This window comes from Neoarius graeffei, chromosome 6 (genome assembly GCF_027579695.1).
Source record: "Neoarius graeffei isolate fNeoGra1 chromosome 6, fNeoGra1.pri, whole genome shotgun sequence".
Classification (NCBI taxonomy): Eukaryota; Metazoa; Chordata; class Actinopteri; order Siluriformes; family Ariidae; genus Neoarius; species Neoarius graeffei.
Window position 1 is genome coordinate 41,498,005 of NC_083574.1, and position 17,266 is coordinate 41,515,270.

The 17,266-nt window shown below is 40.6% G+C and overlaps 1 protein-coding gene across 1 annotated transcript in view; it reads right to left on the reverse strand.

The window, feature by feature from the left end:
- The window catches only part of tbxas1 (thromboxane A synthase 1 (platelet)), a 207,744-nt gene that overhangs the window by 75,774 nt on the left and 114,704 nt on the right, over positions 1 to 17,266 (reverse strand). The window contains exon 7 of the mRNA XM_060923669.1: positions 14,866 to 14,982. Coding sequence (XP_060779652.1) covers positions 14,866 to 14,982 — 117 coding nt within the window. The remainder of the gene's footprint in view (positions 1 to 14,865; positions 14,983 to 17,266) is intronic.

Consider the following 17,266-nt stretch of genomic DNA (forward strand, 5'->3'; position numbering starts at 1 on the left):
ACAAATAGTTTCATAAAAAACATAAAAACAATCAAACCCTAAAAAAAAAAGACAAACAAATAAAGAACATTACAAACATTAAAAGGCATCACCTAAAACATCTAATTAAAACATGTGCAATTATGAGTGGACTTGTGCTCTAAGGCTTTTACATAACCTATAAAATCATGCAAGGGAATGAAACGCTGTAATTTCAGATCTTTTTGCAGATCATTCCAAGCGGTGGGTGCAGCAAACATAAATGCTTTTTTGAACAACTCTGTCCGGGCTTGAGGTACATTCAATAAAATAAAATCATGAGACCTCAAACAACGTGAGCTCTGTTTAAAAGAAAGAAGCTCAGAAATGTAACACGGGAGTCTGCCAATTAAGGCCTTGTACAAAAAGATATAAAGGTGAGAGGGCCTGCGAGTTGACAGTGAGGGCAAGTTTACATTGGAATAAAGTGTGCAGCGATGACTGAGAGGTCTGGAGTTTGTAATGAATCTTAAGGCACCATGATACACCGCATCTAACATATGGAGAGACTAAGTTGGGGCATTCATATAGAGCAGATCACCATAATCGATGATGGGTAAAAACGTTGCATCAACTAGCCTTCTTCTGGCACATGCAGTAAAACAGGACTTATTCCTATAATAAAACCCTAGTTTTAGTTTTAGCTTCTTAACTAGGTTCTGTATGTGAGACTTAAAAGAAAGGTATTCATCAATTAAAAATCCAAGATATTTATATGATGTAACTGCTTCAATTGAGTGACCCTGGGTAGTAGAAATAATAAGGTCGGACTCTTTCCTTCTTGAGTTTGAGAAAACCATTAATTTGGTCTTATCAGCATTAAGAACCAGCTTTAGTTGATGTAACTGTGCTTGCACTCTATCAAAAGCAGTTTGCAGATACTCAAAGGCCTTCCTCACAGTAGCCGCACAACAGTAGATGACTGTATCATCTGCATAAAAATGAAAAGTTGCATTCTGAACATTTTCTCCCACACAATTTATATATATAGTAAATAGCACTGGTCCTAGCACTGAACCCTGTGGGACTCCTTTGCAGACTGATAAAAATTGTGACGTCAAGCCTTCAGCTCGGGTAGCCTGAGTTCTATCAGTCAGGTAGTTCACAAACCAGCCCACAGAATGCTGAGACATTCCTATACTAACAAGCCTCTTAACTAACATGTTATGGTCGACTATATCAAATGCCTTAGAGAGATCAATGAAAAGAGACACACAATGTTTCTTATCATCAAGTGCTTTGACTATATTATTTACCACTTTAATAGCTGCAGTTGTAGTACTATGATTTTTCCTAAAACCAGACTGATGCGTAGATAATACTGACTGAGTGACTAGGTACTCTTTCACTTGCTCACTGATTAATGATTCATATACTATAGCCAAGGCTGAAAGTTTAGATATGGGTCTATAGTTATTGGGCATGGCTGGGTCACCTCCTTTTAAAAGTGGTAAGACATAGGCAGATTTCCATACCTTGGGAATTATGTTAGTGACCAGTGAAAGATTAAAAATATGTGTAACAGGTTCAGCTATAATATCCGCTGCTAATTTCAAGAAGAAAGGTTCCAAATGATCTGGACCAGCAGGTTTTCGGGGATTTAATTCTCTCAGGGCTTTGTGAACACTAGAAATGGAAAAGGGGCTAAAACAGAAACTATTGTCAACAGTAGTAAAAATATCTGTTTCAGTCTCCAACCCCACGAGGGTTACAGGGGTAACAGAATCAAACAAGAATCCAGAGGATATAAAGTGTTCATTAAAACAGTTTAACATTTCTAATTTGTCAGAACTAGTCACACCATTCATGACCAAGGACAAAGGAAGACCTGTTGGTTTAGTAGATGTAGATAGTGACTTAATGGTTTGCCAAAATTTCTTGGGGTCATTTAGATTCCTTGCTGTCTCAGAAAGATAAAATTCAGCTTTTGCTTTTCTAAATTGTGAGATAAATCTATTTCTCAGCTGTCTAAAATGAAGCCAGTCTTCTTTAGCATTTAATTTCCTAGCTTTAGCCCAGGCCACATTTCTCTCGTGAAGTAAGTTAGAGATCTCTGAGGTAAACCAAGGATTATCCCGCCCTTTAATTCTAAATTTATGAATAGGTGCGTGTCTATTAAGAATGCTCAGAAAATTGTTCTGAAAAAAGGACAATGCTACTTCTACATCATCTATCAAGGCAACTCTATTCCAATCAACAAAGAATAGATCATGCAAAAAACCCTGTTCAACAAACATTTTCATATTTCGCCTCTCAACAAAACGAGGTTTCAACTTGGGTACCTTAGCATCCCTAACAGCAGCAATCACACAGTGATCACTCACATCATTTGCAAAAACACCTATTGTAGAGTATTTACAAGGGGCATTGGTCAAGATTATATCAATGAGTGATGATTTCTCAGGATATTTAGGATTTGGCCTCTTAGGAGTGTTAATTAATTGTGTTAGATTTAGTGTAACACACTGCTCTTTAAATGTATCTGATGCAAGCGTCAACCAGTCCCAGTTCAAATCACCAACAATAACAGTCTCATTGCAGATAACTTGGCCTAGTAAATTGGATAATGTAGATGTAGCTTCACTTATTGCAGAAGGAGGTCTATAACATCCAATCACTCTGATATAGTGATTTTTGGACAATTCCAAGTTCAGCGCCAGAAACTCAAATTATTTACTCACAGACTTTGAGAGCACTATGCTAGTATTAAACTTGCATTTAATATAAATAGCAACACCGCCACCCTTTTTGGGGCGATCGGCGCGATACACATGATACCCTTCAATACCAATATCTTTATCAAGAGTTGAGTTTGTCAACCAAGTCTCAGATACAACAACAATGTCAGCATCAGTAGACTTGACCCATACTTTAACCATATCCAGTTTGGACATTAAACTCCGCACGTTAAGATGAATAATACCAAGACCAGCTCTAGACTTAAACTCTTCAGGTGTATGACATAGCTTATAAGCATCAGGGCCTGGATTAGGCTTGACATTACCAGATACAAGTAACAAAATAATGATTAAGAGTCTGGATTTAGCTGACTTGGAGTGTAGCCTGTCAGATTTAGAAAAGGATGACACTGAAAATGCAGAGAAGGAGTTCCCAGACACAAGAAACCAGTCATTTAAAATGGACAGACAGTGAAGGTGAAGTAGGCTACTAGCCTTATATACAAATGAGAATGCATACCTTGTTCCCTGTAAGTTGGAATCAACTGGGAGAAGATCTCAATGCCTTAGGTATACAAGAGGGAGATGTAAACAGGTAGCATAATCTCTTACTTGTATTTGGACATCCTCACCATTGAGGATCATAAAGATGGAGAGGACAAGTAAGAAAATCTTTTTTTTTTTTTCAAACACAGGGCAAACTGATTTTCCCAGTGAAGTCGGGGGCAGCTGAGGCCAGTATTGGTAGAGGCTGCAGCAGACTTCAGCCCAGTGATTGATGGAATGATGCTGCAAGTGTCAGTCCAATGCAGGACTAGGCCACAGCAGCCGCCATCCCAGCACAGGTGGAGTGCACAGCAGACGGAAGACTGCGACAGGTGGAGGCTACAGCAGATGGAAGCTGTAGCAGACGTCAGCCCAAATGCAGGAGCAGGCTGCAACAGATGCCAGCCCAGTGCTGGTGGAAAGCAGCAGCAGGCGGCAGGTGCAGCAGGCGGCGGGTGCAGCAAGCGGCGGACGCAGCAGGCAGTGGACGCAGCAGAGGGCAGTCGCAACAGGTGGAGACTGTTGCAGACATCAGCCCAGTGCAGTTTATCAGCTGCAGTAGGTTGAAGCCGCAGCAGATGCAGGCTCCAGCTGATGGAAGCCCAATGTGGAAGTAGGCTGCAGTAGTTGGAAGCTGCAGTAGATGGAGGTTGAAGCCAATGGAGGAGGTAGAACAGCCGAGCAGCAACCGCTGATGAAGGTTGCAGCAAGTAAAGAAGGTAGAGCAGCCGAGCAGCAACTGCCAACCCAGTAGCAAACTGAAACTGCAGCAAATGGAGGCTACAGCAAGTGGAAATTGCAGTAGATTGAGGTTACAGCAAGTGGAGGAGATAGAGCAGCCGAGTCAATCAGGTGGTAACCGGGGATGTAACAGGTTATAGCCCTTCCATTTGTTTGTTCCAGAATTACCATAAAAATGAGTCAAACTGTGGTTGAGTAGTCCAATAAGTCAATCAATCTGAAAATTGCTGCAAAAATGAGTAAACTCCTCAATAGTTCAATGGTCCACTGACCAATACTTTAAAAAATCCACATTGAACTTCTCACGGAAGAAAAACTGATTTTAAGAGTGATACCTTCACACTAGCAGGGACCAAACAAGACAGGACAAACACAGTTGCAGCCATCTTGGAAAATCCTGCCCACATCCACGCCCGGTATAACTGTAAATTGTAGGAGGCAATAATCTCCTCATCTCCGTACAAAGTAGTGTCACTTTTTCATGACACCCCCCCCATAAATTCATAGCCCCCCCATAAATAATGACCGCCCCCTAAAATTAAAAAGAGCCTTCTCAAGATAATCACAACTTATATTTTGATTTTGCACCTGAAAACAATACTGACAAAAGACAGTAACTCAGTCCAAATTACCAGCAATGGACTCAAAAACAGTCAAATCAAATTGAAATAAATATATAAAATGTTTTTGCTTCTGAAAATGTGCACTGCACTGAAATAGCAATAAAGTCAATTTAAGGTTTATAGTTTAGTGCAATAGCTTTCCTCTTCCACACACTCATCTAAAATGCCAGGGCTCTACGTTAACTTTTGAAACCGCTTGTCCTGTCGGGCAAGTTGAAAGGAAATTTACTTGTCCGAATGTGAAGTTGACTTGTCCGAAGAAATATTTGAGGAAAAAAAAAAACACAAACTATTTGTAACCCAACAATCTTTATGGCATTTGTTTCCGAATTCACAACATATGCATAATATCTATGAATCAAATGTAATCAATACTTGATATACTGAGGCAAAAGTTCAAAAATATAGTAAAACAGACTGATTGATACCATAATTCACCAATTATTATGCTGAAGTTCAGAAGCAATATATCCCAATAGAGTAGAAATTATGAACATAAAATTAAGAACAAAATAACTGTACTATGAGATCCAGAAACACTAACCATTATATATACACAGATCAGTACTCTGCAGTTCAGTAACAAATATCACAAAAAGTAACATTATCATAAAATTTATGACTTGAGATATCACTAGTTTGGACAAGAGAAACAAATAACAATGCTACAAATAAAAACAACTGATAACAAAATTGATTAATACTGTAAATCACTGATTATTATACACTGAAATCTAGTTATCAAATGACAAGATAATATATCTCATTATGAAAACCTCCACACCTCTATTGACTCACAGATGAATGGATACAAATAAAGTTTCTATTCATCTTCATCTATCAACCCTTGAGTTCTGCTCCATCAGTTGGACTCCATCAATCATTAATTTATTCTGAGAAATTGAAAACCAGAAAATTATATATATATATATATATATATATATATATATATATATATATATATATATATATATTCATTTTTAAATTATTAATTTTGAATATATATCCTCCACTGATTAATTGCTGTTGTCTAATTATTCAGTGTAGCTCCTGTATGGTATTTAATGGTCAAAAAAATATAATTTCAAATAATCCATAATTTATATCTAAATTATAGAGCCCTGTTTCAAATTCCTAAACTCCCATTACTAATTAGTTAATTAATACAGCCGGTAACCTAATTAGCAGCCATTTGACAGCTTGGTATTTCATAGATAACTTTCCCCACTCCTACCTCACTCCCTGTCAGTCCACACGCATGCAGGCGCACATTCCAAGCCCAGCACACCCAGCCACACACGCTCGGCTATATAATGAACACCATCGACAACAATTCAAAGATTTGGAAATTACCACATAACGTAAATATACAATTGAATAATGATCCCGCCAACAGAAATGTCAACAAATCCACGTGTATGACACGATTAAAACCAATCATAAACGACCGTTTACTTTTCAGCTCAAATACACGAAGCAGTATTGGCCGGTTTCGCAAGTGGAATATTGCGCATGCGCACATCGCTCTTTCCGAATAGAAACATCCGGCGATTCATCAAAACAATATGTCGAGTGAGATGCTTCGGGAATCATGTGAATAAACTGATAAATTTGATATGTAACCCGAATATCGGCGTATTTTGGCACTTGTCCGATCGGACAAGTAACTGAGACGATGAACTTGTCCGACATTAAGTATCACTTGTCCCGGAAAAGCGGACAACCGTTAATGTTGAGCCCTGAATGCGTGCACATCCTGCTGCCATGGTGTCACTAAGTGTGTCCCGATGGTCATCTGAGACTTTGGTAAACTCAGCCCTTCTCTCCTCGATCTGGCGCTCGACCAAAATGCCGCTTCCGAACAGCGCCGAACATCTCCGACGATGCACAAAGACGACACACTCCTGCCGCGGAGCGGAGTGTGACGTAAACAAAGACGGCGGACCTCGTATCGAAAAGGTGCATTTTACAAACAATTTCTTCACAATTCTGGGTAAAATATGAGTAATAAAATTTAATTTGTATCGAAAACGTACTGGCCCGCCCGGGCCACTGTTTGGCCAAATTTAGTGGCCCGAACTGGCCCGAAAGACGTAAAAAACACCGGCGGGCCATCGGGCAAGTGCTAATGTCGAGCCCTGAGTTCATTGCACGACTCCCCGACGGAACCGCGGAGTGGGTCCAGTGCCATCGTCCGGCGTCGCTGGATCAGGCCATCGAGTTGGTGGAGGATCGTTTGGCAGCTGTTCCCACGGCAGGATCACAGATCTCCTCTTCTCTCTCTCTACCCCCCCTCCTGTGTCTCGTCCTCGCCCCGTTCCCCCACCACGGAGGTGGGGCCCGGCTCCACCCCAGCCGGCCCGCTGCACCCGCGGTGCCCTCCCATTTCCCACTTCCGTGTCTGTCTCTCCCCCCCTCAGGGGAGTGAGCCCCAGAGCACCGGTGCAGAGAGAGAGCCCAGGCTGGTTTGCTGGCGCTACAGGGAACCGGGGCACCTCCAGCATCAGTGCTCAGCAATGGAGGTGGGCGCGGTGGTCCGGATCCTCGACCCGCCAGGAAGGAGCCGCCCTCGATCCGGCCGGAGCGTATCGCATACCGGTGAGTGTCCAAGGGGATACGTATCAGGCTTTGGTGGACTCCGGCTGTAATCAGACCTCAGTCCACCAAAGCCTGGTGCAAGACGAGGCATTGGGGAGAGCACAATTGGTGAAGGTGTTGTGTGTGCACGGGGATGTTCACAATTACCCTTTAGTGTCAGTCCACATTCTATTTCGAGGGGAGAAATTTAGTGTAAAGGCGGCGGTTAATCCTCGCCTTACCCACTCGATAATTTTGGGGACTGATTGGCCGGGATTTCGGGAGTTAATGGCACATTTAGTGAAGAGTGGGTCCTGCCGTAGTTTAGCAGGGGGAGGTCCCGGTGTGGCATTGGTGGGAACAGCTGTCACAGAGCTGTCTACGTCATCTCCGCGTCCCCTCACAGTCATATATACCCTATTACAGATAACAACATGCATCCACAAAACAATATTTTTGTCCATTCGGTGAACCGTAGGCTAGTTATATTGTAGTTTGACAGCTTTTAAGTGCTTGAAAAGTGAGATCTGAGAGTAGGGCACAAAAACCCTTTTTGAACTATTTAACTCTAAATGTTACTGACTTCAGCAATCGACCTTTCTGGTAGATGGCAATTTTTTTTTTCCTCTTTGGTTTAGCTTGCCTGAGTGAGTGGCCTTGATTACAGGTTTACTGTTGTGTGACTTACAATAATGGTAGTGAATGTGAGCAGAGTGAATGTGGTTGTTGTGCATACACCGATATAATGTGTAATCTCCTCAGCTACTTGTGAAATGCAACAGTATGTTAGATGTTTGAAATACTCCATGTACTGTAGTCACTTCGACAGAGTTCTGAGGTGCGTAATGTGATCCCGTCTGCAACACACAGCTGTGTGGAGAGATAACCTGTCTGTTCAGATGGTGTACACAGTCAGAGCCTTGGTTCCTTCAGGCAGATTTCAAGATTCGTCATCAATTCAAAATAGATTCCTAATTAAAATAATGAATGGAAAATAATTTTTATTCATTGCCTCTACTTTGCCGTGGCTACGTGTATGTTCATGTGGTAGAACAGGATGTGCGCATCATATCAAATCAGTGCTGGGCTTGAAGGCAAATGAAGAAGACTAGAGAAGCTGATGTAGGATGACAGGAATAGCATCCTCTGTCTCTTCCTGTGACTCCAACACAACTAATGAAAATCAATACAGGGTGCAAGGCATGTACGAATACGTCAAAGTCCTTGCGGTTTAACATTAAAAATGCAGGCAAGTATTACGCATAAAGCTAGCACATCACTTCCCAGGTATTATCTAGATTCAAAAATGGGTTCTCTGAAGGTGTTTTTGGCAGCATCAGTGTCCTGCCTGTAGCTATTTAAATGGAAACATTAAATGCTTTAATTTTTTTTTTTTGCTCTTTGAAATAATAATAATAATAATAATAATAATAATAATAGAAACTGTTCTATGATCTGTGGCAAAGTCCTTCAAACCACAATACCATGAGCTTAAATTTGATTTTACATCATAAAACAAAGCCTCAACTTGCTTTAATATTCCTGATTTAAAATGCTTTTTATCATTATATACTTTAATACGTCAGCTCTGGTTCTACAGTGTGGTCAGGTCTAAAAGCAGCAGGAGAAAGAAAATAATATTCTGTGTGCTGTAATTAAGTTAACAAACATGCCCTGCATGCCTGGACTCGGGTTTGGTGCTGACAGTAAAGATGTTTATGAGGTCATTAAATATTTAGGACATTGCTACATTGTGGCCAGAATTTCACTCTCCCATGCTACTCCACACTGAGTCGAACGCTTGCGGTTTTCTCTCGCTTGATGTCACCAAATTCGAATGTCACCTTATCTGATGTCACTCTCCAACTATAGGTCACGAGTCATATATTTACCATTTCATGCACATTAGGAAAGCAATATTTTTCATTTAAATACACAAAGAAAATCTGTTCTTCCCCTTTTCCTCTGATGAAGGAGAATCATCCGAGAGAGCTTTCTAGAAACTAAAACACTGTAGTGTCTGTTTACTTTCATGATAAGGCTCTTCTTTCAAGAACAGAGCAATTAAAAGAGCTGAGAGCGCATTTGTTTGAGAATAACTAATGAACCTTAAGTGTTTTAGTCATATGAAACCAAAAATCTTGCCCTATAAATCACACAAATTTCACTCCAACTCTTTCTGGGCAGTCTCAGCTTACAATTACTTTTGCCAGGATTCCTGAGGTGTTCGAGACCAGTTCTGTTCTTCCCCAGCTTACAAAATACCAAATTCAACTCACCAGATAATTACCAGGTTTAGTTTTTGTGTTACAGCAGGGAAATCACCAAACTGTGCTGGATTCCAGGACTTGATTCAGAAACCCAGGTCAAAGCTGATCTTTTATGTTGGATATCAGTGGCTTTACTGAAGCCGAGTTGATGTTTTTGTTTTGTTCTACTTCTGTCTCATTCATTCTGTCTTTTATGCCATTTCTTATTATTCTAGCCACATTCACACGCTCTGATTGGCTCAGTTCAGTTGGTCAGGTTCAATGCCCGAAATGATAATCACATCATCATCATCGGCTAACCAGACATAAGGTATGCCACTACTCTTGCCGGAGCGGTTGGGGGTTAGGTGCCTTGCTCAAGAGCACTTAAGGCAGTCCTGTTGGTTCAGGGAATCGAACCAGCAACCTTTTGGTCCCAAAGCTATTTCTCTAACCATTAGGTCATGGTTTCCCCCATTTCCTACTCTACAATCCCCCCCCCCGATTGGCTACTCTACTACTAGGATATCAGCTCATATACCGTGAATAGAGAAAAACAAAATGGCAGAGCGTGTTGCTGAACCAACCGAAGACTAATTAAAAACTCTACTCAAAAACAAAACCCCCAAAATTGTTAAGTATTTAAAAGAAATAGTATATATCCCCGGCGGCACGGTGGTGTAGTGGTTAGCGCTGTCGCCTCACAGCAAGAAGGTCCTGGGTTCGAGCCCCGGGGCCGGCGAGGGCCTTTCTGTGCGGAGTTTGCATGTTCTCCCCGTGTCCGCGTGGGTTTCCTCCGGGTGCTCCGGTTTCCCCCACAGTCCAAAGACATGCAGGTTAGGTTAACTGGTGACTCTAAATTGACCGTAGGTGTGAATGTGAATGGTTGTCTGTGTCTATGTGTCAGCCCTGTGATGACCTGGCGACTTGTCCAGGGTGTACCCCGCCTTTCACCCGTAGTCAGCTGGGATAGGCTCCAGCTTGCCTGCGACCCTGTAGAAGGATAAAGCGGCTAGAGATAATGAGATGAGATGAGTATATATCCCCCTCAAATATCTCCTGTTCCACTCTCCAGCCCAGTTGATGGCAGTAATGCATCTTTAAGTTGGTTTGCCAACCACCAAAAAAAAAAAACTAAAGAAGATGAATACAACAAAAGCAACAAAATATGGAATAAAAGTATTTGATGGTAAGAACGCATCTTTTTTATTTTTCAAGAATTATTATAACAGCATTTTTCCCTAAAGTGCTACTGTCATTTCACCAGTTTGTTTACATAATAATAATAATAATAATAATAATAATAAGAAGAAGAAGAAGTTCAATTTATATAGCGCCTTTCTCAAAACCCAAGGTTGCTTTACAATTATAGGGAAAAAAGTCCACCAAATAAAGGTCAGGATGTCATTCCAATGGTGTAGCAGCCACAGTCCCACCAAAAGGCGCACGAAAACAAGTCCCACATCGCCAGTACAGCTGCCGCGCCGCCGCTGGGCAACATCACTCAGAACACCACGCCATGGATCCACAAAGCGAGCACAGACGCACCGCCACACAGAGCGCTGGTATGTCCCAAACTGTCTGCACAGCCACCGTGACGCCACCGCACCAAGCACTAAAGCACTGCTGCACAGAACACTCGACAACCACGATGATAAAATGAGCAACAAGCTCCCTGCACTCCATAACTAGGAGCACAGGCATCACCCACAGTGAACCAAGGCCTGGAGGGAACCGATGCCCAAAACCAGGTCTGGAGCTGCACCACAACCGGCAGACAAAAACACTCAAACAAAAACAAACATCAAACTACACACAAACAAAAAAAAAAAGGAGAGAAAATAAAATAAAAAGCTCCGATGAGAAGCGGCAGCCAAAATGCACATGACGTACTCTCAACCAGAAATGGAAACCGGTTCTAAGCGGAAATTATTTTGTCGGACATTTGGTATAAAATTTTAATTAATTGAATTTGCAGAAAATAAAAATGCCCCATTTCTCAAAATCCAGTGAATGTGGATAGAATAAAACAGTTATTCCACTCAGTCTTGTCGTACATGGCTTATAGCTGATATCAGCTCATGTACAACTCGATTTCGTGGAATAGCTTAATTACTGCTGAACTAACAGCACGTACTTGCTCTATTGCTTTTACCCAAATGCTAATTAAAAGGCAGCCATATTGCTTGTTTAGTTATCACTTTATCCTGATCAGGACCCTCACACTCATTCATATTCAGAGTCTACCAACATGTTTTTGGGAGTTGTGAAGAAATCAGAGAACCTGGAGGAACTTCTTCAAACATGAAGAATATGTGAAACCCCATACAAAATGCAGCTATATGATCTACTGAATACTGTGCAAAGGAACAATAATAAGTAGATGACTGCCATTGGGTGTCCCCTCTTTGTTTTTGATTAGCCGTGTTCGAGTCCCTGAATGAGCCGAGCAACAAGTATACCACTGCATATACTGCAGGACACAGTGGTCGAAATACTTTTTTCCAGTGTTCTGCAATATTGCAGAATGTCAAAATTTTGATCTGCAATTTGGAAATATTTTCTGCAAATACACAAGCCTCCATTCTACACCCTTCTCAACCTAATAATGCCTATATTTACATCATCTCTAGCTTTACAACTCATAGCATTACTGTAATTCTTTATTCTCTCACTATTTTTAATTTCAGTCTTCACAGATCCTTCTCTGCAGCAAAGTTATCATTCCATGATACCTCCACAGGTCTTTCATCCCCCTCGCCCTGACACTACGGGCTACTACAACTTGAAGTATACCAACTAATTCATAAATGTACTAGTTATCACACCCACACATTATCCTTCCACACAACATACTAACAAAGGTATCACCACAATAAAAAATAGAACACAACTGTTCTTCAAGAAACAAAACATTCATTTTCATGTTACACGTCATGTTACATTTTGTCAAGATTAAGTTCAAGCTTGAACAATAGATTGTTACCCAAAATGTACTTCATTCACAGTGTTTGCATCTGCAACCTGTAGTTTTAAATTGAAAGCAAGGTTTCAATTCTACACTCTGTTACATCTTACAATGATGCAAAGAATTGATGCCATTATGGAATAAAACCCAACTGGCAAATGGAAAGACATTTGGATTCATTGTGTTTGCCTGGCTTCTAAAGTGCGAGGTCATGAACTGAACTGAGAACTACTGCAGAGAACTACTGCTCTAAACTAACAACAGAGAACTGGGTACAAACTAATCACGGCAGAACTGAGAGCTACAGAACTACTGAGAGCTACAGAACTGAACCTATGAGCTTTGTCTTACAGGGCAACTGTTTTACTTTGTGCTAGTCTGCACCACAGGCAAGACAGCACTAGTAAAAAAAAAATACAACATGTACACAAAGCATGTATTAGTGTAGCTTGGTATGAGAAAACAAAATATTCAAAAGTATCTATGAATAAAGGTAAAATACTGTTGCTGTCTTCAAAAGGGATATAATATCAGTATAATTTTGCACGATTCAACAATACAATATATACAAACCTATACAATTTACCAATATATATATGTATGCAAGATAAGAACTAGTCAGCAGCGACCGTCTTCATTTTTGTCACCCTCACGGACGCGCGATCTGTTGCTGTTGTTGTTGGAGTCAAGCTGGCTGCCGGTTTTGCCAAGATACAACAAAATCGTCCTTGTTTTCTTGGTGCTTTTGTCGGACTCTTGCCCCGAAGAAACAATCCTCTTCTTAGGAGCCATGTTTGTTGTGCCGCATTGAATTCTGGGAGATGCATGGCGGAAACTGCCGAACACTGCCGAGGTAGTTGTCGGGTCCTCCCGGCGGGTATTAAAAGTGACGAAATCTTACATCGGAAAATGGCAACTGCCCTTATTTGGTTGTCGTCACCTTTCGTCAGTATTACGTAAATATTGCTCAACTTTGACCTGGAAAACGCCGTCAGGTTCGCGCGGCGCAGGTTTCAGTTTATTTACAGTGCCGCTAGTTTGCTAAATTGAGAACCATTGAATCCCGAGCCTGATTTTTTCATTCTGCAAAATTGCAGGTTGTTTAATTTTTCTTCTGCAATCTTGAAAATCATTCTGCAAAATGCAGACTGCAGACGGGTATTTTGAACACTGAGTACGTTTGTCAAACATTGGCCAGTGATTCAGTCTCTGAATTAGCATCTGCCATGAATTTGTAAATAATTACTGTATTGGCTCGAATATAAGACGGTGTTTTTGTTGTAAAAAATAGCTCTTAAAAAGGGGGGTCGTCTTAAATTCGCGGACTAGACAAAATGCCACCAAAAACGAAAGTGAAAGTGAGGACAGTGAGAGTGAGCAAAGTGAGGCTGAGGATCTCTGTGCTGAGTAGCTGTAATTTAGCAAACTACCCTTTCCATTGTTTCAGTTGTTTATTATTGTAAACCTTAATGTATTGTTTAATGCATTGTTTAAAGCATTTGCACTGTTCTGCAAATTTATTCCATATACCCGTAGGCTATGGGAAGTTAATGCATTGACATTCTGAAGTTTATGAACTTTCAATCTAAACCTGACAAATTTGTTGAATTAATGCAATTTAAATGTTTTAATTTGGCTTGTCTAGTAGCCTGCAGTTTAGCCTCTTTTTTTTACTTCTATGAAAAATGTTCACGGAAATGAGACTGAAATGACCTCTATTTAAATGTGAAAAACAAAAGCCTCTAATTTTAAACAGAATTTTGAAATAAATACGCTTTATATGAATGAACATTTGGTCTTCAAAAAACTTTTTCCCCAAAGATGAACTTGGAAAAGAGGGGGTCGTCTTACATTCAGGGTCGTCTTATATTCGGGCCAATACGGTATTTAACTCATAAGACCTTTGTCATACGTATGTACTGTTGTTCCTAGAAACAGTGTGAAAGAATAATACTACCAGATTGTTGTGTAACTGAACACTTTATGAAAATACTTCTCCACCAAAGATCCTTTTGTCTTTTTAGTAAGAATCCTATATTACAATTTCACACCAGAAAATTTAAGCATATTCTGCTCAGAGCCACTGCAGAAGTATTCTGCAAACCAATGAAGCTCAAACACTCTAGAAGAAACAATACCATAAAATATCCACACTGAGTGTGGGTGTGCACACCTGGCTGTTAATCTGATCTCTTATAATGCAATATACATGTCAGGAGAATCCTCACAAAGCACTGCTGATGAAATGACTGAAGTTTAAACTACGTCTATTACAAGTCCTTTATACCTCAAGAAATGAAATGACCAAGACTTTCGTTCCAAACCAATGATCACATTCAAGTAAATACACTCCCACCTGCATTTACTGAGTCAACAATCAACATTCAACAATTCAATTGGATTTCACGTATCATAGATTTCGATAACCAAAATTGTGAGAACACAGAATTGGTGTGAGAGTTTACCTGTTTCATCTTGGCTGTGCTGAAGGATGGCGTGAGGATGCTGCGCACTCGTTTCCACTGTTCATCCCTCAGCATGAGAAGACTATCCGTCATCGGCTTTGTAGCCATCCTTAAGCGCTAAATAATTAGGAAGACAAAGATGAAAGATTCAGGTTTAATCCATATACAACACATTAAAGGAAAACTTAGTTGGTTTTAGCCTCATTAAAAAGACAAGATCACTGCAGCTGTACTGTACGCATGTACACTCACTGGCCACTTCATTAGATACACCCAACCACCTGCTGTTGTATGCAGTTCTCTAATCAGCCAATCCCTTGACAGCAGCACAATGCATCAAATCATACAGATACAAATCAAGAACTTCAGTTAATGTTCACTTCAAACATCAGAATGGGAAAAATTGTGATCTCAGAGTGTGACTTTCACTGTAGCATGGGTGTTGGTTTGAGCCAGATGGACTGGTTTGAGTATTTCAGAAACTGCTGATCTCCTGGGGTTTTCACACACAACAGTCTCTCGAGTTTACACAGAATGGTGCGTAAAACAAAAAAACAGTTATGTGGGTGGAAACGTCTTGTTGATAAGAGAGTTTAGAGGAAAATGGCCAGGTCGGTTTGAGCTGCCAGGAAGCATATAGCAACTCATATAATCACTCTTTACAAACGTGGCGAGCAGAAAAGCATCTCAGCATGCAACAGCAGACGACCACATTGGGTCCCAGTCCTGCAGCCAAGAACGGGAATCTTAGAATCCAGAACAAGTTCCTAGTAAAGTGGCCAGTGAGTTTATATTGACATGTTTACCTGTGTTTATAAATCAATGGAAATTACATTTACTCGGAATGAGAATAAAATAATAGCCCTTTGCTTCCAAGTGGCACAACTGAAAAGTAATACACTCTATCTTTGGGAGACTGTGAGTTCAAATCCCAACAACAGCACAGCCATCTTTTCTTCTGAATTCAAAAAGCACCAGGTTTGATAGAATTTTGTATCTCAAATCAATGCAAGTAAAACTGTGGAATCCAAGAGAGCAAAATTGGCTATTCTCTCTGAAGAAGAAGCCGCCTTTGTCACATGGCCCCTCAAGCACCGTGAAATTCATCCTCTGCATTTAACCCATCTTAAAGCAGTGAACACACAGATACACAAATGAGCAATGAACACACACACACACCCAGAGCAGTGGGCAGCTATGCTACAGTGCCCGGGGAGCAGTTGGGGATTAGGTGCCTTGCTCAAGGCCACCCCATGTTAACCTAACCACATGTCTTTGAACTGTGGGGGAAACCAGAGCACCCGGAGGAAACCCACGCAGACACGGGGAGAACATGCAAACTCCACACAGAAAGGCCCCCGTTGGCCACTGGGCTCAAACCCGGACCTTCTTGCTGTGAGACAACAGTCCTAACCACTACACTACCGTGCTGCCGTACAGTATGAGGGATGATGCAGCTCTGTCTCTTGTCAATCAGAGTAACACGAACCAACCGTGGGCATCCATGAGTTCATGTATGCAGAAGGCGGTAGATAGCACTTTAATCTCAGTGCATTCTCTGCCATGTAACATACCATGAGCCTGGACAGTTTGAAAAGTTGTGGCAACTGGCATCACATATCTCAGAAGAAGCAGGTGCCAAGCTTTTACCCTGCCTGGTTAGTGGGTGTCATATGTTCAGGGAGATGGACAGGAATTGGCAAATGACCAAATTGGTACAAAATGGGGTAAAAATGATTAATAATTACATTCTAAGAATTAAGTTTTTATAACAAGATAGATATGAGAACTTCTTCCCAAAGAGAACTTCTTCCCAAAGAAGTTATTGTCTCGTTTTATCTAAACTGTCCTACACAATACAGTAAAAGGAGTAAGCAATAATGGAAAAAATATGAATGATTTATGATTTCTCAAAGGTTCAGTGGAATCCAAACACACAACTAAAACACATAACTACAGTACACATAACAAATGTGAAATCTGAAAAAAAAAATCGATTTTGTCTAAGGATTTTAATAAAAATGTTCTACAAAAATACATGTTTGTGACAAACAGTTTTGAATGTCTAACATCTGCCCTCAGACTTCCATTATAACTGAATTTGGTAAACAGACTTTTCTTCTTCTCTAAGTATAGGGAAGTCATGTTTGTGGTAATCACTTACACACTACAGAGGCAGTGGATAGAGATTTGGATGGGGGAAAAAACATTGGACTATTTGAAGGATTCAAATAAAATGTCAGGCACTTTTGTCTTTTTCCTGTAATCTATCATGGCACCATCAAAAGATATCTTGTAAAAAGAAGTAATCTGAAATCCTGCCTAATGAGTTGGATAAGTCAGCAGTAACTTAGTGGTTACAATCCCGAGCTAGTGATCAGAAGATTGTAAATTCCACTGT